At 34.1% G+C, this 26,694-nt stretch overlaps 3 protein-coding genes across 3 annotated transcripts; all 3 read right to left on the bottom strand.

The window, feature by feature from the left end:
* Nucleotides 1–4,056: 4,056 nt before the first annotated feature.
* Nucleotides 4,057–8,370, bottom strand: LOTGIDRAFT_231405 (hypothetical protein). The gene is made up of 7 exons (XM_009052788.1): nucleotides 8,106–8,370; nucleotides 7,249–7,356; nucleotides 6,757–6,851; nucleotides 6,253–6,361; nucleotides 5,638–5,726; nucleotides 4,751–5,345; nucleotides 4,057–4,379 (listed from the first exon to the last, which is right to left on the bottom strand). Exons 1-7 carry the CDS (start codon nucleotides 8,359–8,361, stop codon nucleotides 4,258–4,260), a joined length of 1,374 nt encoding a protein of 457 aa, XP_009051036.1. The 5' UTR covers nucleotides 8,362–8,370; the 3' UTR covers nucleotides 4,057–4,257.
* Nucleotides 8,371–11,599: 3,229 nt separating this feature from the next.
* Nucleotides 11,600–15,426, bottom strand: LOTGIDRAFT_213963 (hypothetical protein; the record flags this gene model as incomplete). Its single annotated transcript, XM_009052787.1, has 10 exons — nucleotides 11,600–11,713; nucleotides 12,196–12,297; nucleotides 12,636–12,719; nucleotides 12,974–13,057; nucleotides 13,294–13,460; nucleotides 13,652–13,772; nucleotides 14,099–14,164; nucleotides 14,526–14,585; nucleotides 14,845–14,934; nucleotides 15,346–15,426. The coding sequence occupies 10 exons, from the start codon at nucleotides 15,424–15,426 to the stop codon at nucleotides 11,600–11,602; spliced, it is 969 nt and encodes a 322-aa protein (XP_009051035.1).
* Nucleotides 15,427–17,647: 2,221 nt separating this feature from the next.
* LOTGIDRAFT_213961 (hypothetical protein) lies at nucleotides 17,648–26,370 on the bottom strand. The gene is made up of 20 exons (XM_009052786.1): nucleotides 26,281–26,370; nucleotides 25,840–25,923; nucleotides 25,403–25,562; nucleotides 25,024–25,129; nucleotides 24,629–24,766; nucleotides 24,083–24,236; nucleotides 23,746–23,844; nucleotides 23,155–23,300; nucleotides 22,811–22,874; nucleotides 22,410–22,521; nucleotides 21,925–22,055; nucleotides 21,492–21,615; nucleotides 21,028–21,269; nucleotides 20,631–20,772; nucleotides 20,202–20,328; nucleotides 19,725–19,932; nucleotides 19,293–19,502; nucleotides 18,929–19,123; nucleotides 18,531–18,675; nucleotides 17,648–18,170 (listed from the first exon to the last, which is right to left on the bottom strand). The coding sequence occupies exons 1-20, from the start codon at nucleotides 26,338–26,340 to the stop codon at nucleotides 18,055–18,057; spliced, it is 2,763 nt and encodes a 920-aa protein (XP_009051034.1). The 5' UTR covers nucleotides 26,341–26,370; the 3' UTR covers nucleotides 17,648–18,054.
* Between the last annotated feature and the right edge of the window lie 324 nt (nucleotides 26,371–26,694).

Raw genomic sequence — 26,694 nt, 5'->3', positions numbered from 1 at the left:
TGACCGTCGCATGTTGGTTAATGTGTTTTTAATGGCGACATTCGATGTAGATGAGTCGTTTCCATCTTAGATGATCTTTATATATCTTAATATTCTAAATATAGATGGAGAATCCATGTCGGTTTTTTACGAACTCAAAATCTTCACAATGCCAAGCTATTACGAACACAGTCTCTTCATAATGTCAAGTTATTACGAACAACGTCTCTTCATAATGTCAAGTTATTACGAACACAATCTCTTTATAATGTCAAGCTATTACGAACACCATCCCTTCACGATGTCAAGCTATGATCTCTTCACAATGTCACGCTATTATGAACCCCGTCTTTTTACAATGTCAAGCTATTACGGAAACAATCTCTTTAGAATGCAAAGCAATTAAGAACACCGTCTCTTCACAATGTCAAGCTATTATGAACCACGTCCCTTCACATTATCAAGCTATTACGAACCTTGTCTCTTCACATTATCAAGCTATTACGAATGAAGATTCTTCGAAATGCCAAGCTATTACGAACCTTGTCATCATTAGACACTTTTCTTGTTTGAAAGATCTCGAAAAGTCACATTTTGTCGAACAGCGGAATAAAAACACAGCTGAAACGAAAACAATTTTAGGCATATGAATTGCATTTGGTTGTTTTTCAGCTTTACTGACAGTTTCTGTAATTATTAGATACCATTCGGGAAATAGCCACAGACCATACTTCAGGCTTCACAAATTAACAGTAATATAGTTTAGCTATTACAATATTAACTGACTGACAGTTGTCCTTTATACTTCAATATTCAAAACCATCTGTTCTGCTGAGAGTAAATATTACTGATGGCTTCCTGGTTGGATGGTAGGTCAGGTCAATGTTTTTTGTAGTTTTTCGCATCATGAAGTGGAACGCTTCATAGATTGATATCCTTTAGCATTCATTTTCCAGGCCGATTCGTCAGCAGGTTGTGAATGCGCCTAGTAAAATTGCAGAGTTCAGTGGTAACAACAATACGGCTAATCATGTTTCATTAGGGCACATCGTGCACAATTTATATATGTTGCAAAGTACACTCAACAATATGAAGGTGCATGCTGGGAATGATCAGAACAGTAGTCTTGGAATGTTTTACCTATGTTACGTAACGCCATGTAATAATAATGAGATAAATCTCAGAGGAGAGCGGAACAATAAACTCTATTTTGATTTCCAACTTTAGAGTGATCTTTGGCGTAAAACCTAATTTCTCCACTAAAGTAGCCAGATAAAGCATTTTAAATACCATACCATGACAGAATTTTAAATAATGTTTAATTCAAGAAATCCATTTATGGATTAAAGTCTGGAATTTACTATAATAAGACTTGTAATTGGTATTGACTTCCGGTGAGGCCTAACTCGAAACAATTATATCGCAGCTGTTGATTGGCTAAATATAGACGCGATTTAAAAGTTGTCGCCAGGGGAGATAATTATAACTTGTTGATATCGTAAAATAGATTCTCACCACAGCCTAATAGGAGATGAAGTCTTCATAATGTCAACCTATTACGAACTCCGTCCTCATACCTTGACATAACTAAGTAGGCTACTTCTCGTATCACGGAAGTTTTGATTTCAAAGTACGCCAGTGAATGCAATCCTAGCCATCGACAGAAACACTGTTAACAATTTGGCAAGCTACTAGTCGAGAGTGTTTGTTCCTTGACATTGTGAAGATGTGTATAGGAGTTGTCCCTTTTCTCTATTTTCATATATATCACAGGTGGACTAATTTTTGCAGCGTAATAATAACCAATGACTAAAGGTGATAAGGTTTATTAGTAATTAGGTCACGAATACCAAGGGGGATAACCCAACATTAAGATTTAAGTTAAGATATACAGCATTTATTGACAGATGTGCATTCCTCTGACTCTCTGGCAGGCGAATTGACGACAACATCTCATCAGATTACTTCCACTAACTTGACAACTCTGTCCTCGACCACGACAGCCCTGAAATTAAACAGTTATATTTAGCACTGATAAGGAATTGCATTTAAAACAGTGTTCTTAATTTTTAGATACCGTCATGATTTTGTTTCGCATATCATATGATAAAATTGTAATAAACGCTATAGTGTTGCTTTCAGTTAACGTTATCCTTGAATGTGTCTATTTTCTCCTATTTTACTGACCAGTTATTTACTGTATCTGAGACCAACAACCTTCTTGATTCTGGAAAATGAAAGTCTACTTACGGAGCGCTCGGTTCTGAAAACATCGTCAGCATCTTCAGCTGTAGTCAGAAGAGCGGCCATCAGGACCAAACCAAGGATCAGAAGAACACGCATGATGGATCTGAATAGGAAAGATTTCACGACATATAATGAACTATCAGCTCTATAAATGCTTCAAGATTTAAATTGCAATGAACGGTCATACAGGGACAGAGTGTGATACCGAAGCAGTAGTATTTTCTCAACCATTGTTTACAAGGATAACAATATTGATTTGCGAGGATCCGTTCTACCATCTGGTCCTTGGCCAACCCGCTGACATTGATCTTCAGATACCTGGACCTATTATCAAACATGAGCCTTCTCTAATTTTTGTAGTTGCCCCATTGGTATTCATTGACCATTGTAGCAAGCACAATTGGCGCAAAAAAACGAGTTTTGTCAAGTTGTTTCATTGGAATACGACAACAGTACGAGTCTAACAGATCACCAGCACTATCGTTGACATAAAAAAAAATTATATTAAACAGTACCTGTTTCAAGCTTCTGTGAGAAATGAAATATTTGAATAATACCCGTTACTGTATTTATACTGTGTGGTGTCCACCATCTGCCACCGTTATCGCTAGACTGTCGGAACTCTGAACATGTCCTGTCGATCTGATTTCAGATAACATCAAGTCCATTGACATAACAAGGGTGTTGATCAAAGGCTTATGTTTTTGTTAGCTGTACCCATGTGTTACTGCATTTATACAGTTATACCATTAGCGTTGTTATCGGAAGTATATGTTGATCTATCCGCTAACCGCTTACTCTGCGATTGGGATCAACCAATCGGTATCTGTTTTTGATGTTTACATGGCTAATACTATATAATAATCCGGAAACGCACGGGAGTCCAAAATATGATTGTGTAGCAAATGCATCGGTGCATCGTCTTGCACCATCTGGAAACAGTTTAACCAAATGAACTACATAAAAGATTCTGGTAAGATTTATAAATATTGGTATAAATTGATAACTTGTGGCCCAAAGGAGAATTGTGACAATTATTGGTATTGCGAAGCTTGCACAAATTTCCCATTTAATATTTTGATATCTTCCAAAATCAAACGCCACTGTCCTCAAAACATAAAACAGGCGTTTGGAGATGTCATATCATGTCATGTATATTCCTGATGGTATATTTGATATAACAGTAAATCCATGTAGCAATCAATTGTCTTCTTTTAATCTATATTAAATGTCGATTTGAGTTGCTAAAATAATATAAATAAATGTGAAATTCTTGTTTTTTTAAAGGTTAAACAATCTAGTATCTTGCCATCTATACCAGTAATGTTAGTTTAGTAGGTCTCTGGTAAAACCTAGAATTTATAGGCTAGAGCTCGAAGGTGTAATAGTTTTGGAAAGGATAACTAATTTATAGGGTCATCGTAGACTCTGTTGAAACACCCAGATCGCTCAATACATGCCACTGGAACTCTAATTTACCAGATATCGTCTCACAAGTGCCATTTAAACCCCATGAGTTTTTTTTAGGGATATACAGTTACCACAGACGGATTATCATGTTCAATACAAAGGCTGAAACAATAAGATACCCTTTTTACACCGTGTCTAAACCACACCCCCATTCCTATTAGTCCATGTCATAACCCATTTTCGGGATACGATACTGGTGCAGAGAAGAAGGGCGTTACATCATTTTATTTCATTTCTAAAACCTTTTGATTCAAACTGGCGCCTATACACTTATCATCAAAGTTTTATTTTAATTTGAGGACATGATTTAATCATTTTGGATAAAATCGGAAATGATTCTAGAAATCAACAACAAATGTTATTTTATAACTGTCTTTTTAGTTTTTATTAGATTTAAAGCTTTTACAAAACAACCAGTATCACACCTTTTAACAGAAACCAATGGAAAAATGGAGCCTAAAACAGAATTATAAAAATATGCCAAATTCTAGAAATTTCAAATAAACTGATAAAAGCCACTAACGTCAGAACTGAACATCCAATAAAAACTCAACATAACATTTATTTCTTCCAAAAATTTCCAAATGTACCACTTCCGGTTGCCTTCATCTCGAAGTTCCTGATTTTGACCTGGCTTCCACCTCTATTTTTCTCACCTAATCCGAGCCTACTTATCATTCGTGCTGAAATTCAATAAAACAAAATCATCTGGTTGGTTAGAGGTACATGAAAATGTCCGAAGGTTTTAAACTGTTCGAAAGGCATAGGCTGTTTGGTTGACGCGGCTTTAACCCCACAAACACGACGGAAATTCCTGGAGCCTTGGTCTAATTAGAGTTCTGCGTGGCGTTTCAGGGGTGGGGGCGCAGGCGAGGGAGCATCCCCCCTACCCCTCAGAAAAGAGCCTGCCTAGATTTCCAAAAGACTGATAACAAGACAACTTAACTTAGGTCAAGTAAAGTGAGAAACGTCAAATAAAACTCTTCTTTTTTTATGTTGGCGAACAAAACTTGAATTGGAATCAAAAATACACAATTAATAATGGCTAGTTTACCTTTCATGGACAAAGTTGGGTCCATTTCAGACGATTCCATATGACTCATTGCACTGGGTCGAGTTTGTACGTGTGTCGCTGGAACTTTCGGTTCCGGTTTTTCATCAGCTACTTCCGGTTCATCAATATATTCTCGTGCTGCATCCTGAAGATTATCTTCTGTGTCCGGATACACCGTGCCTTGCACGTCCATCTCTGCCTCTTTATTTTCCGAATTCAAATTTAACTCTTCCATGTATTCTGCCATGTTTTGTTCTAATTCCTCGGCATAACGTTTCAAATCCTCGTCCATTTCTACGTTCGTATGCAGATCGATTTCTTGATCGCAACGGTGCAGTGTGATGGTATCCTCGATGTCTTCTCCGACGTCCGACAAGGATTCCACCATCATCAGGCTATCTGTATTTTCAATGGACAAGTCCACGCAGGGTTTAGCCTCTTTCATGTAAAATCCGGTATCAACACCGTCTCGGACCATTATTTCATGGTGTTCCCTGGAAATCTCTTCTAACCGGTTCATATATCTCTTCTTGATTGCCAAGGCCTTATTCGTTTCATTCGATTCGTAATCAACTTCAAACTCGAGTTGATTCAACTAAATTCAAAAGACAAAGTAGGCGAGATCATTCAGGTACTAAAACAGATCAACGACAAAATGATGACGTCACAATAAAATAATGGCGATACTATGCCATGTGGAAAATAAGCTGACAGAAGGGTGCCAATAATTTACTCGTTTCCCGTTTTCAACTTTGAACTTTATGCCATGGAGTCACCTCCAAAGCGATATGTGATAATTATATTCCAACAATATATATTCCAAAGTAGTGCAACCGGAAGTGTCTCTTTCATGGACATGCGCGTTATTGTGTACACTGTACCCCTACCTGATGGGTTAAATCTCGTTCTTCTTTACATAGATTCAGCCATTCAATAGATTCTTCAATACTCTCTCTGTCTTCACCTTCAGTTAGATCTATAGAGATTTACAAAGAAAATACATAGATCCCCATTTCATAGCCTGCATCTTTACCATGTCAAGCAATGACAAGTTGTACGTAATTGCTTGACATATAGTGAAGATGCATTTCATAGTGCGAAGTATAATTAAAGAATTGTTTTAGAACATGTTTTTCTTCTTTCAGCAATAGATGGATTTTAAAAACTGTGAGAAGCATGAGGATAGAACGGAATTACGCTTTTTGAAGATTGTGCAATGGTTATGGAGGGTTAGCTTAAAAGGTCATTAATAATGAACTAATTAAATGGTGTTTTACATGAGATAACAAAAGCAAAAGAGGCATTCATGTTGCTCTCAGATTTCAGTATTCCATAGATAGTCATCGCTATCATTAAACGGTTTCTAAATGATGCGCTTTGATTGGATAAAGATAACGTCATGAGAACGGGACTACGATAGAAAAACTTGTTAGATTCAAATGAGGACGTAAATATATCAGAAAATTATAATCTAATTTTGATAAGATTATAGGGTTCGGTACCTCGAGCAATCTTGAGGTTTTCAATTTTCTTATTATCGGCTGAGTCGATCTCATCTAAAACTGACTTCTTCATATCGTTTACCTTCTTATACTCATCTCTCAGTTTATCCTTAATGAACAAAAATAAATCTTTCGGATAAGCACTGTTTTGCCTGTCAAAACCAAAAGTACTGTCGTAGGAAGGTAAACCCTTAGATTGCAAGGGATAAGACATACCTCCCACAAGAAACTTGTGAAATTAGCCTCATAGGAGGGCCCGTAGTGTATACTAAAATGTTGGTAGCTAGAAGAGAGGTTAATGTCCAATTTGAGAATGTTGATATTGCAGAATAGTACAAAAAAGAGGGAGGGGCGGGCATGAATGAGTATCTCTCAATGAATCAGTGAATGAATCTCGTTCATAGGTTCATAAGAGTCTTGTTTTACTATCAACACGTCTGTTTACAGACGGTGATTTATTGCCACCCCCCCCATTACATCATTAAGTTAAACACATATGTTTACCCATTCGCTGATAATTTTGTTCTCTACGTGTCTCTTTCTGTCCTTGGCGAACTCGAGTTCATCTCTCTTCTGTAAAAGCATCTCTCTTACATCGTCTGGAACAAATCCCAATATATCCAAATATTATTTTCCAAACTCATAAAAATCATGAGAACAGGGTCCAAATTAAAACAAATGATGGCCGTTGGTTTTATTCTCGATCGGTGTGTGAAAGTGTGATGACCTTGAATAAGTCTTATTTTCTCGTATTTTCTCTTATTCCTTGCAATCAATCCAGCTGTAAATGAGTAAGTATAATCCGGGAAAGATAAATGTCAAGGGGTATGGCCAGCTGGTAGAAACGAACCTCGTGAACCTATGTTTTTATTCTTGTTAAAAAAAGGTTTTTTTTTTTCTTTTCTAAAGTGATAATGCTTCATGTCTGAGAATATTGACTGTATGTTCATTGTTGAACTGTGTAAGTTTCCTATCTTGATACTTGGTGATATTTACCTCTTTTAGCTCTCTCAAGCTCAATTCTATCACTATTTAGACTACCACCACTACCGGTAGTTCTATTTTCATTTTGCTTTCTTTTTAACATCAACGCTTGAAGCGAATCTAATGATAAACAACAAATGTTGAAACAGTATGGTGGCCCAATTACTGATTATGTACAAAAGAATCGGAATAAAAAGTTAGCAAAAGAATGGGTAATGAAGATCGACATTTAAATAAAAAAAAACCGTCCATATTTTATTTTGATGCTGACATTTTAAGGGAATTTAGAGAGGTTTTCTAAAAAGAAATATGTACGGTGGGAACACTGATAACTTCAATTTGCACCATTCAAATTTTCAGTCAGACGTCTGTGCAATTCAGCAACAATAAGTGTTAATAATTATGCTTTATCACATAATTATAAGGCCTTCGCGATAAGTGACGTCAGTTTTAGTGGAATTGTTGGAACCACAGACGTCAGAATGAAAATTGGAATAGTGCAAATTAATGCCATCAGTGTCCTCTTTAAATCCCTTTCACAGTGATTAGTCTTATAAGGCACACGAAGAGGCCATGAAATGGTTAAGTTAATAATAATTAATGGTTGATAATTGATAATTAATCTAGGATTAAGTATTAGAAGCTTAAAGGCGATTCAAAAGAAAGATGGTCAATTGTCACGCCTGTGAAGTAAATATACTATATGTTAGTATATTATACTCCTGGGTTTTATTATACACAACGTTTCAACAATTTACATTGTCACGACAAGATGAAAAGGGCGATGTAATATTGTGTCCCGTTATTAATGTGATCTACCCTGTAAATGTCGCTGAAAAACTAAAATTGGAATGTCAAGAGCATCTCACCTCTTTCAGACACAAGTTTTTCTCTTTTAGAATCTAATTCTGACAACTTATCAGTGCACTCGTTGATTTCATGTTCCATGTTTCCAATCAAACTCATTAAATTATTAACAGCATCCTCCGTGGCGTTTAGCGTCCCTTCAACAGCATCGACAGATTTCTCTCGGCACTTAATGTGATACCACAAGTCACGGGTTTCTCTTTCTAATTTTTTGAGGTTTTCTTTAACTGTCGTTGGTTTACTATTTATATCACACATTCTGTAACTACAGAAATGACATTAAAAAGAGTTACACAACCTATTTTTCTGAATTTTCATGATTGAACTGATGAAGACGGGAAACGTCACACAGTGTGCAACGAGCTTAGGCTACTCTTTATAAATTTGTATTCGTCGATAGAATTTACCGTGTTTAGCCTGAAGTGATACCTATTTCAAGTTGACGTGTGTGTTAATACATTGGCTTTATCAACTGTTTTTTTACAATCTTTCTGTCGATAAAACAATTTTGTTCAGTCTTTATGTCGAGAGCTCTAATTGGTAGTAGTCGTTAGAGTACAATCCAATCAAATTGCTGTATTTATAAACAAGCTTGAAACAAGGAAAATACCTTATGATGTCAGGGTATTAGACGGAGTGATATTGACATTTTGAAGATGAAACTAAGTATGGAGAGGATCAAGGTGAAGCAGAATAAGTAACACAAGAGTAATTTCAAAACAGGCTACAAAATAATAATTGGACAACGTCTTGTTGGAAAACTAGAAATCTAATAACCCGTTCCACTTTTCTTCCCACTTCCCTCGAAATAAATAGATAAAAGACTTAGCAGCCTACCTTATCAATAATCTACAATTTAATGTCGTCTGACAATAACTGACGTCACAAACGTCATCATAGCTTTCTTTCTTGATGTCATGGCTTCAGACGAACATCCGACAGAAGCACAGCTTGTGCATTTTTGAAAAATACTGCAAAGCGTGTTGATTAGAGATGCACGAATCATTTATCCCTTGGTAAGGAGAGGCAAGATTTAAGATATCAATATCGACAGCATGATTTAAAATGATAATAAGACAATTTTCCGTAATTCGGAGTTGTCACTGTCAAACCGACCTGATATTTGCATCATTGCGCTTTAATCAGGCGTAATTATTGTGAAGAACTGAAGGCTCCTATGAACTGAACAAAGATAGAAATTCAGATAGTTTGGATAGTTCTAAATGGTTGTTTGTAAAGAATCTCAACATTTGACGCATGTCGTCTTGATCAGTTTAGTACTGGTAGACGAAATTATGGTTATTGACGCTTCGAGGATCGTTTTCACAACTGCGTTCTTGTCATACTCTGTAAGGATGGTGCATAGGTATGGTGAGAACCGAGGGTTGAACGTTGAGGATCTCAATACGTTGAGTATCAGAGGTTCACAATACAATGCTTAATAATGGTTTCTGGCTGCTTTGATAGTGCCAGGATCTCAATATTTAACCGGAGTTTCTGTAATCAGTGTAGAAGACGATATTGTGGTTGCTGACCGCTTACAAGATCGTATACAGTATAGCATTCTTGACAAACGTCGGTAGGGATGGTATTTCAAATGTGGGGACTGGGGGTGGAATATTAAAGATCTCAATACTTAGAGGTTTACAATGCCCCGTACTTGCAAAATGGTGGTGTCTGGGAGTGTCAAGGACCATTGTCACAACTGCGTTTTGGGTACACTCTGTTAGGGATGGTGGCGCAAACGATATATTAAATGTACCGAGGGGGATTGAATTTTAAGGATCACAATATCTATTAGAGGTTTATAATTAGGGATGGTACCAAATGATTAAAAAGCGAGGACGGGGGTTGAATGTTGAGGATCTTCATATTTAACCAGGGACTCTGTTATCACTGTAGTAGACGGTGTATCAATAAAACAAGTGTCATAACCTTCTATTAGATATTACATTGATATCATCAATATGGTCAATACCCCCCGCAATAATCTGGTTGTCAATTGATACATTATTAAGAAATTGGTTTGAGTGACGATGGTGCTGATTCGAGTGTTTGTATAGGAGGAGGTTATCAGTTCGATGGGATGCTATTCATATTTTGCTAAATCATGTTTTCATATGGTCGATGACTGGGTTAAATTGCCAGAAAGATTCGTAGTTTGAAACTTGCAGGCTCTGTCGACCTATTCAACAATTTCTTGTTGATTGTAGCTATACTCGGTACCAAAATAGATGTTGTGTGTGTGTGTGTGGAAGGGACCATGGTTGGTGAAATCTAGCGAAGAAATATTCATCCATCAAGCCATCTGTTCACAAAAAACAACCCATACATCACATATTCTCTTCAATACGTGTACAAAGAACTGCTAATCCAGAAATTCGTCAAAATTCAATTTTTAATCTCAGTCCAGTAGCGCCTGTATCAAGTATTTTAGTTCTTGATTCAAGAAAACCAAGCAGATGATATTTCAACCATTGATAAGAATTTCATTACATTGATCATTAAGGAAAGATTGTCTTTCTTTTTCTTTGTTTTATTATCAATGAAGGTCGAAGATCACTGACATCGTGTCAGTTCTGTTAGCTAATTTTATACGATGGTGTAATATCCTAATTCAACACGATAGTTTCTTGTGCTAAATAGTTTGGTGTGTAAACAGAAGCTGACAACAAGTACACTAAATAGATTACCAATCGTGTTGCTCGGATAGAGGCTATTTGTTCTTGACCAATAGTTACAATCAATTCAAGGGACGTAACACATTAAATTTGACACCACCATCAAAACTGTTTTATAATCATTTATTTTCATACGAAGACATCTTTTATAGCTATAATCATACAATATAAACTACAAATGAAAATTGATGCAGTGCAGTGTCTCTGGAGATCTAGAATTATGGATATACGATGTGACAACACTAAACACAGCACTGGATATCCTCTCATCTTAATACTGTATAAATATAGCAATGTTTATGCATAGGCAATAAAGGCAGATTTACACCAAGAATTACTAATAAAGACTCATAATAATATAATGGTCTTCAAATAATTTAAACAAAATCATTGATTCAACATTAATAATGAAAATTTTAGGTTTGCTTAACAATTAGTATTCTTTTTAATACTTAATACATGATTTTTGGCTACTAATATAACTTTATATACTCTGGTAGAATGGAGGCTGTTGGCCATGTCATGAAATAATTGGTAAAAAATTATAATTTTAGTTGATATAGGGGTAGGGGAGAATTTATATCTGGTTGCCTGAAGGATACCTTTAAGTACCCATTAGCAATAGTTTCCGTGAACTACAAAAGTTTGTTATAAACAGACCACCAGTAGTAAAGGCTTTTGTGATGAATTTTTACTTAATGATATGAAATGATGAAAGACAAAGTACAATAATCAGTGGAAAAAAGCCCAAAATTTCCCAGAACAACCACAGATTGCAAAAATGAATAATATTGTTCTGGTTCACTTGGTCTCTTTCATGAAGATTTTTTATCCTCTGTTTGTTTATCATTTTTACATTTTTTAACAATTCTATCAAAATAATCCAGGTAAAATAATGAAATAACTCGGAAGATTCCAGAGGTCACCACCTGCAACGATATAAATATTAAGAAATGATTTAGAAAAATATCTAAATAAAGATTGCTATGGTGTTGAGAGAAAAGTTGATGAACTTGTGTATTTTCCTCATTGAACACTGCATGGTATTGCCTGCTTTAATTAGTCAATTAAGGATGATGAAAGAAAGATGTTTTACACTCGATTTCAGCCATCTGTATCACTTTACAAAATGGAATTCTTGTGTTTGGTTCAGTTTAAATTGAGGTGACACTGGGTACTCAAGTTTGGATAAAACTGATCTCTCAAAAGGGTTTCTCTCCCCTGCAGTAACTACAGTTACCTGTTGAAATGACGCAGGTCAGTTGGCAGGGAAACTGTTATAAAGCTCACCCAATAATTAAAGCACATGATTAAAGACATACTGTATAACAGCCATTTGTATCCCTTTTCAGAATATAAATCTGACTTGAGTGTATTTCCAGGGCATTAATCAATAAAGTTCTCCACTTACCTGCTGTGCAGCATCCATCATAGATATAACAGGTGACATACCACATGTTAATGATGATAACATATAACCATCTAGTCCCATATAACTAAAAAATTTACCCTTCTACAAAATAAAACAAAAGAAGATCAAAAATATATAGAAAAGCAACTAAAGAAACAAGCAACCAACCGATGTTTGTAAGGATGACAACATAAGTAAATGAGGATCCTTTCCACCACTGAGTCCCTGGTTAAATCTCTTGGCATTGATCTATCTTTACAATTGATGCTGGGTCAGCTTGAAAGGCTATCGGAATCCTCAGCTAGCATAAGATTCTGAGAATAAGGCAGCAGATCTCTGCCTGAAAGAGCTCTGGACAATACGCTTCATTAATCCATTAAGGTGCATAAAAGAAGGGCACTAACACTCTCTATCATTATGTTTGAAAGTAAATAACTTACTATAGAATCTTCAACTATAGTTTTAGCCACTTCATGAGGTGAAAATAAACCAGCTACTTCTGATATTAAATGGGTTTCTCTAGGCTGGAATATTAATATCAATACTTATTACACTCAATCTAACACTTTATACTCCAATCAGACATGACTGGTATATAAATCAAAATCACCATTCAATGGCAGTGACAGTGGAAGTGCACCAACTGAAAATTTGTTTCTGTCTTTTCTCAAAATATTTGTCAGAATGTACCATATTATGTTACGAAATTATCCTGGAATTGGGGGAGAAGCTCCATTTTGAGGTGTTCTCTACATCTGAACTATATCTTATTTCTTACCTTTGTTTTTTGTTCTTCAGCATAACCAGGAGTATCTGTATCTGGAGGAAACGCCATGGTAACTCTTATATCATAGGGTTTTAACTGTAAATTAGTACAGAATAATTAAATATAATATCAATATCTTTTCTAGATTATTAATATCCATAGATCATAGATCAGATGGTTCATCTGGAATGTCTAGGAAAGATGAATTATTCAAAGACTTCACAGCTTCACGCACTGACAGAGCGTGCACCAAAATGACGTCAAGATTCTGAATTTCTGAACTGAGCCATGATAATCTGAGAAGGCCAAAATTTTACAGACAATATACTCACCTCCATCTGTAAAGCTTCTGATAAGCCTCTTAAAGCGAATTTAGAAGCAGAATAAGCTGTATAACCAAATAAACCCAGTTGTCCTGCTTGTGATGATACAAATACAATACGTCCCTTGTGTTCTTTCTTCATAGTAGGTATCACAGCTCTAGTTACATATACACTACCTACAATCACAGGAGAAATATTCAGATTTTATGATAGAGAACAAAGTTTCTACATAGTTTACCAAAGGCGTTATACTGATCTTAACATTTCATCCTTCTGTGACACCTCACTAAAGCAAAACCTTGGATATACATGTGATATAACTTTGCATTAACAACAGGGAAAGAAAACATAAGGAGCTTTTATCTACCTAAATAATTAATATCTAACATTCGTTTAAATTCTGTAACTGGTAATTCTTCAAATACACCAGCTATCGATGTTCCAGCACAGTTTATTAATAATCTTACTGCTCCAAACTTCTCTTCTGCCTGATGAAATGGTAAATGTTCTTCATATTACATTAAGAACATTTTGGGTAATAGAAAAGGATAGTAACTATATGGCGTTATCTTTAAATTCAACCAGATTCTTTAATATGATATCTTCTGTAAATTTCTCAAATAATAAACAAAATACATCAGCAAACACATACCTGTTTCAAACACCTAACATATGAACACCTAGACCCTAACAAGCACCCAAACTAAGACTACAATTTGATCACTGATATTTCCTCCTTAATTTCTCATTAGTTATGACACTTAATAAATATAGCAAGCTCTAAAACACAAAACCTGATATGAATGATATTTACCTGTTTAACAGCTTTTTCTACTGGTTCATATTCTTTAGAAATATCTACAGAGATACATATTATACTCTGAAAGTAGAAGCAGAGGCATAAGTCAATTTTCTGCGAAGAAAATGAAATAGTTATCATTAGCTATCCCATATCAAATAGTTTTGTAACAACAATAAGCAATGTTTAAAATGTTCGCTTAATTATCATATATATGCCTTAACCCTTTCAACCCTAACGGTCAGTTTACTGGCCATATAATTCCGTACAGAAGGCGGTATAGCGGCTATTACCAAGTGACATCGCATAACGATGTCACTTGGAGTTCAGGATATATGATGCTTTATTTCATTTACACTCAAGGTACAAAAGGTTCAATATACATACAATATATCTGAAACACGGAAGCTGAAAAGCTAAAAGCTGAAGCTTCAGAACTTACCTGTGTATCTTTATTAATAAAATGTTTCTCTACTTCCACTTTAGCTTCTTGTAACTTATTCTATAAGTGGAAAAAAAAAATACTTTGCTGGTAACTTGATTGATTGAGGATAGAGCCTGGACTCCTACATGCCACATTGATTTTGTCAGTTAACAGGAAGTCTTTTCATATATTTCAATCATGTCTGAAAAAGCAACAAAATCAACAGCCCTTCAATGTTCTAAGCTTTTAATCACCTTGCAATAATTAAAAATCAATCAGACTTGCACCTGCAACAACATGCATTCAGATGTAGTCTACAGTTGAGACAAGCACTTACTTTATTCCTAGCCAGTAAGGTAACATTGGCACCTTGTTTAGCAACATTGATAGCTAAAGCTTTACCTATACCACTAGAACCTCCTGTCACCTGAAATGAATAAAATGGAGTTTTGCATCCTACTTATCTAGACCTTTCTTTAAAATGTTGTGATTTTAGTGCAGATGGTGTAAAGTTTACAGTTGTTGTCTGCTACTCAATTTGGTGTATTGTCAAAACAAATATCTAAGCCAATCTTATAATTAGTCGCAAGGAAAGCAATAGACATAGTCATAGTAAAAAGTTAGATAATAAATAGTCCTTAGCCTTAACATAACCCTAACTTTAAAAGAGCTTTAGCCTGAAGCACAGGACCAGACTGAACAAACAGGCATCTCATAAAGGGATTATATAGGTTACTAACCAGATAACTAGTTATGCAATAATAAATACTTTGATATTTGATATGAGCCTGCAGTATAGCCTACTTTCACTTTGTTTGGGGACTTTGATTCTACTCACCAAAACATGTGCCCCAGTTAGATTGAGTGGCTTAGGTGTAATCAATGGTGATACAAAATACAGAATAATAATCAAAATCATAAACACAGCTAAAATTATCCACCAAGACACCATTTTGATGAAAGTTTGTTGGATTGTTTACGTTTTGATATTATGGGAAGCTCGCGTGAAACTCTACCAGCGTAGCAGCTACTTACTCGCGTCAAGTTCTACAAAGTAGTGGCGTTTTCCGGTTTATTAGTTTTTTGTTGTCTGTATTCTAAAATTGGAGTTGCTTCCCCTTAATTATAAGCCAGACAGAAACCTCATAAGTGTGATATTTGTGAAAAGGGTTTCATACAGTCTAATATTTGAGTACACTTGAAAATAATCCATGAAGGTGTTTCAACACTCCAAGTGCACTCAATGCTGACATGAGGATTATCTAAAGGAAATTATATTTACAAATGTGATAAAAATAAAGCAATCAAGACAATTCCTTTAATCAATGTTTGTAGTAAGTCTTTTACCCTTGCAAAGTCTAATTGAGAGAACAAGCTGGACAGTTGAATATTGAAAAAGATATGCAGACTCATAAAAATATTCCCTCATTTGACCTAACTTGGCATTGCCTTGCCTTGCTCAATCAGGAGAAACAAAAGTAGGATCTAAACAATATCTAACACAAGACTTTCAATAATGAATGCGTCACATTCTAAACTATTCAGTGTCTTAACAGAACCTTCCAACCGAAACAGTGACCAATGAATAAAACCCTTGAAAAAAGTCTAGCTCATGAAGAAAACAAGAGCTTAAATGTGAGAAGCGGGATTTACGGATAGCATGACAACAATGTTTGTAAGGTCCATACACAATGTGGAAAGATAAAATCACACTGAATAGATTGAACACAAATTCATTTTATTATAACTTAATGTACGATGAAATGTATAGAATTATATAATATATACAAAAACTCATGATCTAAATTGAAATGATATATAACAATGAAAAATGAAGAATACAAATATTCAAAAATGATCTCATTCATACCAGAGGTGAATTAAACAAACATTGTATCAACTTGATGTAAGATGGTTTGACAGAGTATATGTACTTATTATTTCCTTAGAGAGAGAATTTTAGTAACTAGTGCTTGATGATCACTCTCCATCGTCACTGAGGAAAGCGAAAATTGGTGCATACCTACTTTTCATAAAAATTTGCCCGTGCTATAGGAGAGGTCTTGTGTAAGAGAATCTCAAGAAGCCAACACTAAGATATTCTGAATAGACACAGCTTTATGGTACTACAATAACTGGCTAACGTTTTATGCTCCATAAGGCTGTGTCTATATATCGTACTTTCAATTGCTGAACGTCATTTAAAGACTTCATTTGGAATCATTATTGATATGATTATGTTCATTAAATACACCTCTTACTAAAATCTTGTTTGAAAATTGCTGACTCTATATCTGACCGGACAATTATCTTTTGATAATGGTGGCATAACCAATGTAATCCAAAATATTAGAAAAATCTTATTTCTGAAAAAATTTGGAAAATGAATTGGTCTTCAAGCATAACATGACATTGTTGTTAAACTAAAAAAAGGTTATTTATTGGTCAAGGCAATGAAATAATGAATTTGACTTCAACCAAAACACAGGATCTAGTTTTACTGATCCTCTGTAGGTCAACAATTGTCACAAAAAAATTATTCACAGGCCAGATAAGAGTAAACAAGTTTGGTACTAGCTAAAACCAACTTTCATTCACATTAATACAAACACTTTCACACAATCAATAAAATAACAAAACAACCAAATATCTTCTTGTAATGTGCACTAGCAAAAACAGGTGCAATGGCAGTAAAAAAATGAGGTCAGATTTACATGAAATATGCATACAAATATTAAAACAGAACCTGAAACATGTTGTTATTCATAGTTTCATACTATGCAAAATATGCATATAGATAAAAAAAAATTGCAGGTATTGTCTAATGAAAGATGTTTTAAAATGTTTTTTAAAGTATCCAATGAAAGAATATATTTCTTTATATCTTTATCATAGTAATTACTATGGCTGGTAAGGAGAGGTATATTCACCATTTTGGAACACTGAACACCATTCTGAGAATTACTTTAAAAGAGTTCACAAAAAATTATATTCATTTGGTTATTAATCATCAAAAATGAAACCTTTCTTTTTTTTTGGGATTTTTGATCAATGTCCTTTTAAATTTTACAAATATAATGACATTAATATATTATATTCTTAATATCACTGAGACAGTTTTCTGAAATATTCTCTTTTTTGTCTTCTTCTTCTTCAAATATATTCTTCTTTAAATTCATTGATATCATAATTTTTTTCAGTTTTGTAATAAATGATTTCCTTCCTCTACAATAGACTAACACGTTAAAAAGACTTTTTGAAGCCTTTGACTCCAATGAAGCCATCTTGATGAACTGATGAACTGTAAACCAATCAATGGTGAGCCAATCTGCTCTAACTGTTGCAATGAACCACAACATCTACAAAATGAACCAATCAACTTTCGGTGGCGAACCAATCAGTCAGCATTGACCTTATAAATGAACTATGACCTGTACAAAATGAACCAATATGAACTTTTCACTATGAACCAATCAGCTAAGAACTCTGAGCTCTGAATCCAGATCCTGCAATGAACCATGACCCATTACCTCCAAATATGAACCAATCAGCTGTGTCCTCTACATGATTTACAACATTTACTACCATAATATGAATGAGAACATATTTTATGAACTGGCACTAAATGGCACCATTGAAATTCATCACTACAGGAAGACTGGCCTGCAAGGGAAAAACAGAGTAAAATATTTTATACTTTATGGTTCACTAATTTTGGAAAAAAAAATGATTTGCTCTATGCTGTAGGGCTTGAGAACTCCAAAAGAACTAAATTATAAAATGTTCAAATTCATATTGAGAAAAACAGAAAAACAGATATAAAATGACAATGTTGGTGCGGAAGGCAGATCACAATTTGGTTTTCAGATGCTTAAAAAGAAAATATTACTAGATTCAAATTATGCAGTTTAATTAGAACTATAAACAGATTCTGAGCGTTGCACAAGGTTCTCATGGCTTTTGGAACTTCCTTTTAAATGCTACCATAAGTGAACCAGAAATTAAACTGAAAAATTTACTCACCTTGACTAGAACTAAAACAAGCTGACTGCTGACAATTTTTTTTGGAATCTGGTTTTGGTAGAGGACAGTCGTTAGTGGTATTACCTACATTATCTACACAGCGTACTGTTCGTAAGTTCATACCCTCCCCACAAGATACTGAGCACTAAAAAACAAATATTGAAAGATGGTTATCATAAAAGCACTGGCCATGGTAGCATAACTTTTTCTTAAGAGCCCTATAACGTTGGTTTATGTAGGTTAACAAATCTTGCCCTAAGAAGTGATATTCAGATCTGATTTCGTCACAGTTAATAGACATGTTAATTTGTTTTCACACTTAGCACACTCATTGAAACTGACCAAGGGGTTTGACAGAGAGCTTAATGAGAACATTAGACATTATATTTCAAACATACCTGTGTCCAAGGTCCAGTTTTCCAGATAGATTTCTGACAAGGTGGAAGCAAACAATGAGTTATTAGTGGTGTATTTCTGGGTTTGTGAACATTCTGACAGTAATAGTCTGAGACTCTTCTATAATGACCTCTACTAGCTACACGACTACAGCGATACATTCTTCTCTTTATACCGTTATCACAGGTTGTTGAACACTGAAAATATTACAGAAATTAATTGATATATGTGAGAAATGTCATGTAACTTTATTAAACGCTCACTTCCTGGTGGTAATTATTTATGGTGATAAGAGATTTAGACAGATATATGAGAGGGTTAGAGTATGTGCGGATTATACTGGCAATTATACAGTATACGACTTACCTTTCCCCAAGAAGTAATCAACCATTGGTAGGAGATAACTCTCTCATTGAGTCGTAGTAAACACGCGCCTCTACGATAACAATGTTTACGCTGAGATGGACGTGCAAGATCTTTACAATGAGTATCAGATATTTCTACATTGCCTTGTACTGTTTTCTTTTTACATGACACATCTCTTGTTTTATGTCCTTGACCACATGTTACTGAACACTGAAAGGAAAAAGGAAATTAAAATGGAGCAGATAATCTAGGAATGATCAATACCAAGAGGTTTGGCCAAAAACCAGCTGGTAGACGCGATCTTCATGTAACCAAATTGTTATCATTGTAAAAAAACATTTGCCTCAATTGTGTTATCCCTCAAACATTCAGACACCTACAATATTTTGAGGCCTAATAAAAAAACAATGAAAACAAAATTCCACAACACACCTGTGACCATTTTGCTGGCATCCATCTTGGTTTACAATCATGTTGATTACAATATCTTTTCTTTGATTGTTTTGGAATATGTTTACAGAATCTGGGTTTGATTTTAATATCTTTATCTTGTGATATCTTCTGCCAACATCGAATGGTTCTTTTTTGTTTCCCACCTCCACACTTCTTGGAGCATTCTCCCCAATTGGAAGTTTCCCATCTGAAAGAGTGAAAACTGGCATGATTTTTTTTCTTTTTGTACTTTGTTAAAATATACATGTCCTTAATTTGTTTTTCCTGAAACGGCTAATCATGAGAATTTTTCTATATCTTAAAATGTATCTTAATTTATCTATATATAAATTGCACAAGCATGATGTAAACTCTTTACTAGGTTAATGTTTTCTGAAGTGAATGGATCATAGGTTTAATATTATAGTCTAGGTTGAAAACTAGGATTAATATCACAAATTAAATCCTTTTACAAACCTGGCAGGACAGGGTGATTTTGAACACTGTCTAGGTGGGGTACTAGGTTTAATATTATCATCACAGTTTAAATCATTGACAACTTTATTATCAGATCTCATACATTCTACACTTACATTCTGTATCCCTGAAAATAAGAAGACATGATTTAAGTAGGATCATTTCTTCATTTTCATTACTTATCCTTACAAGTAGTTTTGCTATATTATCATCATATTTTTAAGATTAAAATCCAGAACCAGGCCTATATTTTAAAGAAATGTTACCAGAAATGGGTAGATTTTAGTAAATGATGCCCTAACTCCTAAAATTCTAATCAAATTATAAAAACATAAATCAATTCCTAAAATTTAATGAAGAATCTGTATTTCACCAGGCCTAGTAGAATCCGTTTCCTAAATCATACAAAGATCTGATTATAAAACCTACCCCCAGCACAGCTATGAGAACATGTTGACAATATGGTATTCCATCTATAACTATACTGATATTCATCCATTGATATCCTCGATAGTCGTTTATCTAATGAATATTCATATTTTATACCATAATTCACACCTCGCGACAGCATCTACAATTAATAAATATTAAAAGTTGTTCTGGTGTCAACTCCCTATCTCTCTCCAAAAACCCTTTCTCAGGATACTTTAGTTGCACAATAGCGGTGATTCATTTCGTAGACAAGATCAAAGCAACCTTAGTTTTTGTAGCTCAATAGTAGGGCCTTAGTGGCCTTAGTTGAAAATTAACAAGATCAAAGCACCGTTTGTTTTGTAGTTCACTAGCCAGTTAGATGTTTTTAAAAGTTAAAATAAAAAAAAGTTACCTCCAAAACAATGTATTCCTTTAAAGGACCATCCGATTCTAGTTTCTCCTGCTGGTCTGTGTCTTCATATTGGAAGCGAGAACCACCGATATTATAAACCCCTGGCGTAGATATCTGTCGATTACCATTGATATAATAGTCACCATATTTATTACGTAATACCAGATAATTACTCGATGGTTTTGTTTCCTCTATTTTGATTTTTCTGGCACCAATAGGTAGGGTTATGATATGTTGATATGCTAGAAGATAAGTAATCTTAAAATTTGATTCTGGTGTCAATATTCATATTCAGTTTTTTTTCATACATGGTTAAATTATTTTCTAATATAAAACTTAAGGAATAAATATTTTGTTCTTTAGCATAATGTGTGATTTTTTTCCACAACCAATCAAAGCCTTAAATCAAAATTTTCTCAAAAAATATTTTTAAGGAAGATAAGCAGCAACATTTTTCTACTTACCATTCTGTCTGATTTGATCATTAAAAACACCAGTTATCAAACTACAAGTAGAGTTATCTCCCTGACATACACCACATCTATCATGATGGGTTTCCGAATCAAATACTAGATCACAACCATAATCCTACAGGTTTAATAAAAAAAAAAGTGATTCACGACTATCAGGGGATATCTGAATATCACATACCGAAAAAACACAAAAGGTATCTCACTCTGACCCATCTGTTTATGGGCAGACAAAAAGAAACCATCAATGGCATAAAATTTGATCAATATTCAGCTAGTGGACAGTATATTATTATTAGATATTTAATTTTGGTATTTTTGGAAAAATAATAGATTTATCTCACAACCAGTTCCAGTGATCTACACAAAATACTGAGACAGTGGCTTTTCAAACTGAACAACAAGTAATAACATCTAATGAACATACCTTACAAGATCCTTTAATACATCGTCTATCACTATAATCACTACATAGAGTACCATCTTTAACTTTATTATTCAGAGCAAAGAAAAAATTATAATCTTCAGCTTGACAGTACAGTTTACACTGATCTTCAACTGGAATTAAACACATAGTTTATTATAGTACTAGAACTACTGCATCATTTAATAAGTTGCTTGACCAAGGACCTTAAATAATTTATCTCTCCCCATTATTCAAATCAACTCAACTTCAGATGGATCCTGAGAATCCACAAAGGATAATTACCAAAAGGTTTGAACAAGTAAACTTGTCGAAATGAAATGAAATGAATGGAGTTTTACATCCTACTTTCTGCACCATATGGGCTAATGAAGAAAGAAGTAAACATGTAGAGAGGATACCCATAACTTGAATGAGGTGCTCTATTTGTAAAATTTGGTTGTTTCATAAAAATTAGTTTACGATTTATAGGAGAAAAGTTATTCTACCTTTTTGAATATATTTTTTGTATTTTTTCCATGAGTAATACCAGCCTCTGAATAACTTTCTATTATAGTCTTCACATTGTTCTTGTCTATAGTCTTTATTGTCTTTACATTCCTAGTTTATCAATACATACACTATTAAATATCATATATCATATATTAGATATCATGTTAAGAAAGCATTTGTTACATTAAACATATGGATATTCTTATCAAACCCTATCGTGACCACAGAAAAAGGTCACTGAGTAATAGATAGTTGATTTACTAATGTTTTAAAAGTTCCAGTTTTTGCTTGAATGAAGACATTTTTGACCTATGCTATAAAAAATTGTAACTCTATCAATTTGAAATCTCTACTAGAGCATGACATGGATGGAATTTAAGTATTAATCTGTTCCTACCTGAATGTTACATAGTTTATACATCTGACTATCTCCTAGACAAGGTTTACCATTATATTCTGGTCTGAAATAATACACAATCAAATCTTTTGCTCTTCTGTAAACTTTGCAGAATCCTTACCGTCATTAAAACTTCAGAAACATTAAAATTCTATTATTTAGAATAATCATAACTTAAAAAACATACACCACAAATAATTTGATAAAAATATTGGCTCTTCTGCTCCTGAAGACATTTATAGTACAATGATAGAAAAATTGATGGGCATCTATTAGATACTATCTTGACTAATACAAAATATTGACTGTCATTTAGAACAATGGACCAACAATTTCGAACTTACTTTGGATTGTTACATTTTCTTGATCTTTCCTGTATTCCTCCCCCACAAGTTCGAGAACAGAGAGTCCAGGATGTCCAGTCTGACCAACCACCATTTACATCTTTATTTCTGAACACTTTTCTCTCACAGCGCGACTGTCTACACCACTATAAATAGAACAGATATAGAATAAGAGGAAAAAAATATATTTCGTCACATTTTTTAAGTTAATTCTGATAAATTTCATGACATTTCCTAATATTTATTCATTAGCGATTCTTTTGTCAAAAGTTTCTGACTTATTATGAAACAAATTTGTAAGCTGACATTATGATTCTCATATATATTGTAATGACTGTATATAAAGTCTATTAAATAACAACCAATATTTTTCAACCAGAAATTCTCCAAACCAACTGAATCCACAGCAAGGAAAAGGTTTTTATATTTAAATGCTTGGAGCTTCTCCGGATTGTAACACTTTCTTCGATTTGCTTCATTGGTGATTATCACTTGCAATTTTGAACAGATTATGGGACATACATATGTGGGTTGAGTATTTTTTCACTCAGAAGTTGAATAATAGAATAATAAATGTGATATCGTACCTACCATCCCTAACCCACATTCTGTACCTTCAGCTGCTGGTAAAAACTTGGTCTCACACATATGATTACTTCTATAACACCATAAACTCTGACACATTTTATTCTGGAAAACAATAAGTGAGCAATTTTTTATCTAAATGCTCTACTTATAACCAAATATCGGTACATAATCTATTATAATCTCTTTTCCACATTTGTCAAAGGTTGAAATTTTCACCCATTTCAAAACCACATGGTCTTGTTATTTGTCATCACTACTGTATGTAGTATTTATGCTTCTACTATGTTTACAAGATTGTCAGATATCGAGGATTGCTCATTTTCAAAATACTTGTACTTACATCACCAAAGTCATATAAACAAGCTTGAGCATCATTTCCAAATAACCATTTACACTGAGTAGTGGCATCATACAGTTCTCCTGGTAACTTTTCAGGAAACTTGAACTCTGCTATAGAATCAGGTCTGTCAGACAGACATGTGGATTGGACGGTGCTGGAATTAAAAGGAGCACTAGTTTGGAGGTGGCACTGTTTGTAATGCAAAAATTTACAAGATAGGAATTTTGGCCTCCAAGTAATGGTATAAATGGATGCAATTATAAAACAATAATTGGTGCATTGTTTTAAAGCTGAGATCAGGCTCATTTTGGATAAGCTAAACCCGTTTTTGATATTGAGTCACTGTAATTTTGCTATGGTGGGTCACATTTGTCGTACCCACTGATATTGATAGCTTTTGTTACCTTTTAGCTATGTTTGGGAGTAAATGGCAGTAAAACTTGGCATAAAGCTAAGGATACTTCAAACTGAATCAAAAATTTATTTCTTTTACACAACAAAATGAATCTAAAAAAAATATGTAGCAATGGAAAGGGGTTGACTTACTTGAGAAATCTAAGAAAATAGTCTCTACTACAAGATGACCACTGGAATATCCCTTTATTGCCTGTTAATGTTGGTGCCATGATATTACCACCTTGTGACTTACATTCATTACCTTCACCATCGTGGAACATTCCAAAACTAACAGAAATATAAATCAATAGTCAAAATATGCAAAATTATATATACATGTACTACATACTCTGAAATAAGTCAGTTGTCTGAAAAGTTCATAGCAAGAAAACTCTGGGCTCTGTTGAAGATGAATATTTATGATATACACTTACTTATATGTTCTAGGATTAACTTTTTGATTCTGATACCACAATACCATGATAACAGTGGTCTGAATAATGCAAAAATGGCTCTCAGAATGCTACTATAAAAGTGAGACTTACTTATGTCCTAATTCATGAGTAATAGTAAAAGCTGTAGCAAGACCAGAATCTTCACTCATTATACAACTTCTTAATGGATTACACATACCATTGATTGGGGCAAATCCTGTGGATATAAATATTTGAGCAGTCCATTTAATTTTGAATATCAATAAACATAATCAGCAAACAGTTCTCAAAGCTCAAAAATTGTGGTTAAGTGATCTCAACTCTGCTAGTGAATATTGCTAAAACCCTGTTCCAGGGCTTCTGTTGAATAGAAACTTGTTACCTTTCAACCACCCTAACCCCCATTCCACAGATTTTTCAGCAAACTAAAAGAGACACTCCCTTCTCTTTGCCTACACAATCCTCTTAATTCCTCTGATCTGAAGCTTACCTAGAGTATCACATGGTGAATTTTTATAAGAACAGATATCTAGACCAGTTAATAAAATAGCATGATCATGTCTTCGACCAGTGGAATCACTCAGAGTTGACTGCCATTGACAGAAACTATTTAATGTGTAATCAGCATGGTTGTTGATATGAAGACCTGGCTGAATAAATAGAACATCATAGAGATCAGCAAAATAAATGGATAAAATGTAACCAAACAAGAGCTTCTTGGGAAAATGACATGAAATCAGAAGCAAACAGTCTTTATAGCTTCTTTGAAGACAGCCAACCACACAGTGTATAAACCTTGATGGCCATTAAATCATATTTTCTCATATGTTAATGGTTCTCTCAATCAAGATACTAATATGAGACATTTTTATCTGTACGTTTATCACAAGCTAATCTGCTTATTTGTAAGTACCAAACTTTAAATACCTCATTATCTTCTAATAATACTAATCCAACTAATAAAATCTCTACTGGTTTACCAAGACTGTTATCTTCAAATAATTTAGATACCTATAAAATATATATAGGGCAATAGAGAGAGATCAATTTAACAGGTATTACCCTTCAACCTACAGTATTGCTCTTGTATCAACTTGTAAGAAAGATGGTACCTTCAGGCTTGGCATTGATAGATCAAGATTCTGAATCATGCAAGTTTGTCACAAGAAACAATATACATGCTGTCATAAACTACATTTCATGAATTCAAGGCAAACGTATTTAACCATTCTTGATTTGAAAACAGGGTTTTGGCAACTAATTACAAACTCTAAGTCAAATGTCTTAATATGAATTATTGAGTGGCTTTTGACCATTTTCAGAGTGAAATTGATTTGAATGAGAACTGTAATAGAAAACGAAACTTACAATATTAAAAATGCTAAGAATATAAGTAGTTATATTTTGTTGGCCATGTTTAGCCACCATAGATTTATCAGCTACTACCAGGGTCTCCACTGTATTTTTTAATCTAGTCGACACGATGCCTGATAATTGTTTTAGTTCAGCTCTACGATATATTGATGATGCTGTGCTGTAGGAATTATGCAAAATGTCACGATCTGCAAGAGATAAAAAAATAGACAGAAATGCAGAGGGGTATGGACCTGATTTAAAACTTCCATCAAAACTGTATGCTATGGTACTATCATCTTAATCTGACTGCCTTTTAAAAAGTTAAAGTTAAAAAGTCTGGTAAAACTAAGAAATACCAAAATATAATACAAAAATTGATAAAACTGTGTTTAAAGGGGTTTTTTTAATAATTCTTGTTATGAATAC

This window comes from Lottia gigantea, assembly GCF_000327385.1.
Source record: "Lottia gigantea unplaced genomic scaffold LOTGIsca_19, whole genome shotgun sequence".
NCBI lineage: Eukaryota > Metazoa > Mollusca > Gastropoda > Lottiidae > Lottia > Lottia gigantea.
Note: the sequence above shows the minus strand (reverse complement) of the source record. Positions and strands in the feature narration are given on the sequence as shown.

Excerpts from the sequence above, each read along its gene's own strand:
- LOTGIDRAFT_231405 (XM_009052788.1), bottom strand. The coding sequence starts at position 8,361 with ATGTGTGATATAAATAGTAAACCAACGACAGTTAAAGAAAACCTCAAA. Across the intron at positions 6,852-7,248 it reads GCTTGAGAGAGCTAAAAGAG|ACGATGTAAGAGAGATGCTT; the intron begins GTAAATATCACC and ends GATTTGTTCCAG. Across the intron at positions 6,362-6,756 it reads ACAAAATTATCAGCGAATGG|GATAAACTGAGAGATGAGTA; the intron begins GTAAACATATGT and ends TTGTTCATTAAG.
- LOTGIDRAFT_213961 (XM_009052786.1), bottom strand. The coding sequence starts at position 26,340 with ATGGTGGCTAAACATGGCCAACAAAATATAACTACTTATATTCTTAGC. Across the intron at positions 22,875-23,154 it reads AGAAAATGTAACAATCCAAA|ACCAGAATATAATGGTAAAC; the intron begins GTAAGTTCGAAA and ends GTATTATTTCAG. Across the intron at positions 19,503-19,724 it reads TGCCAGCAAAATGGTCACAG|TGTTCAGTAACATGTGGTCA; the intron begins GTGTGTTGTGGA and ends TTTTCCTTTCAG.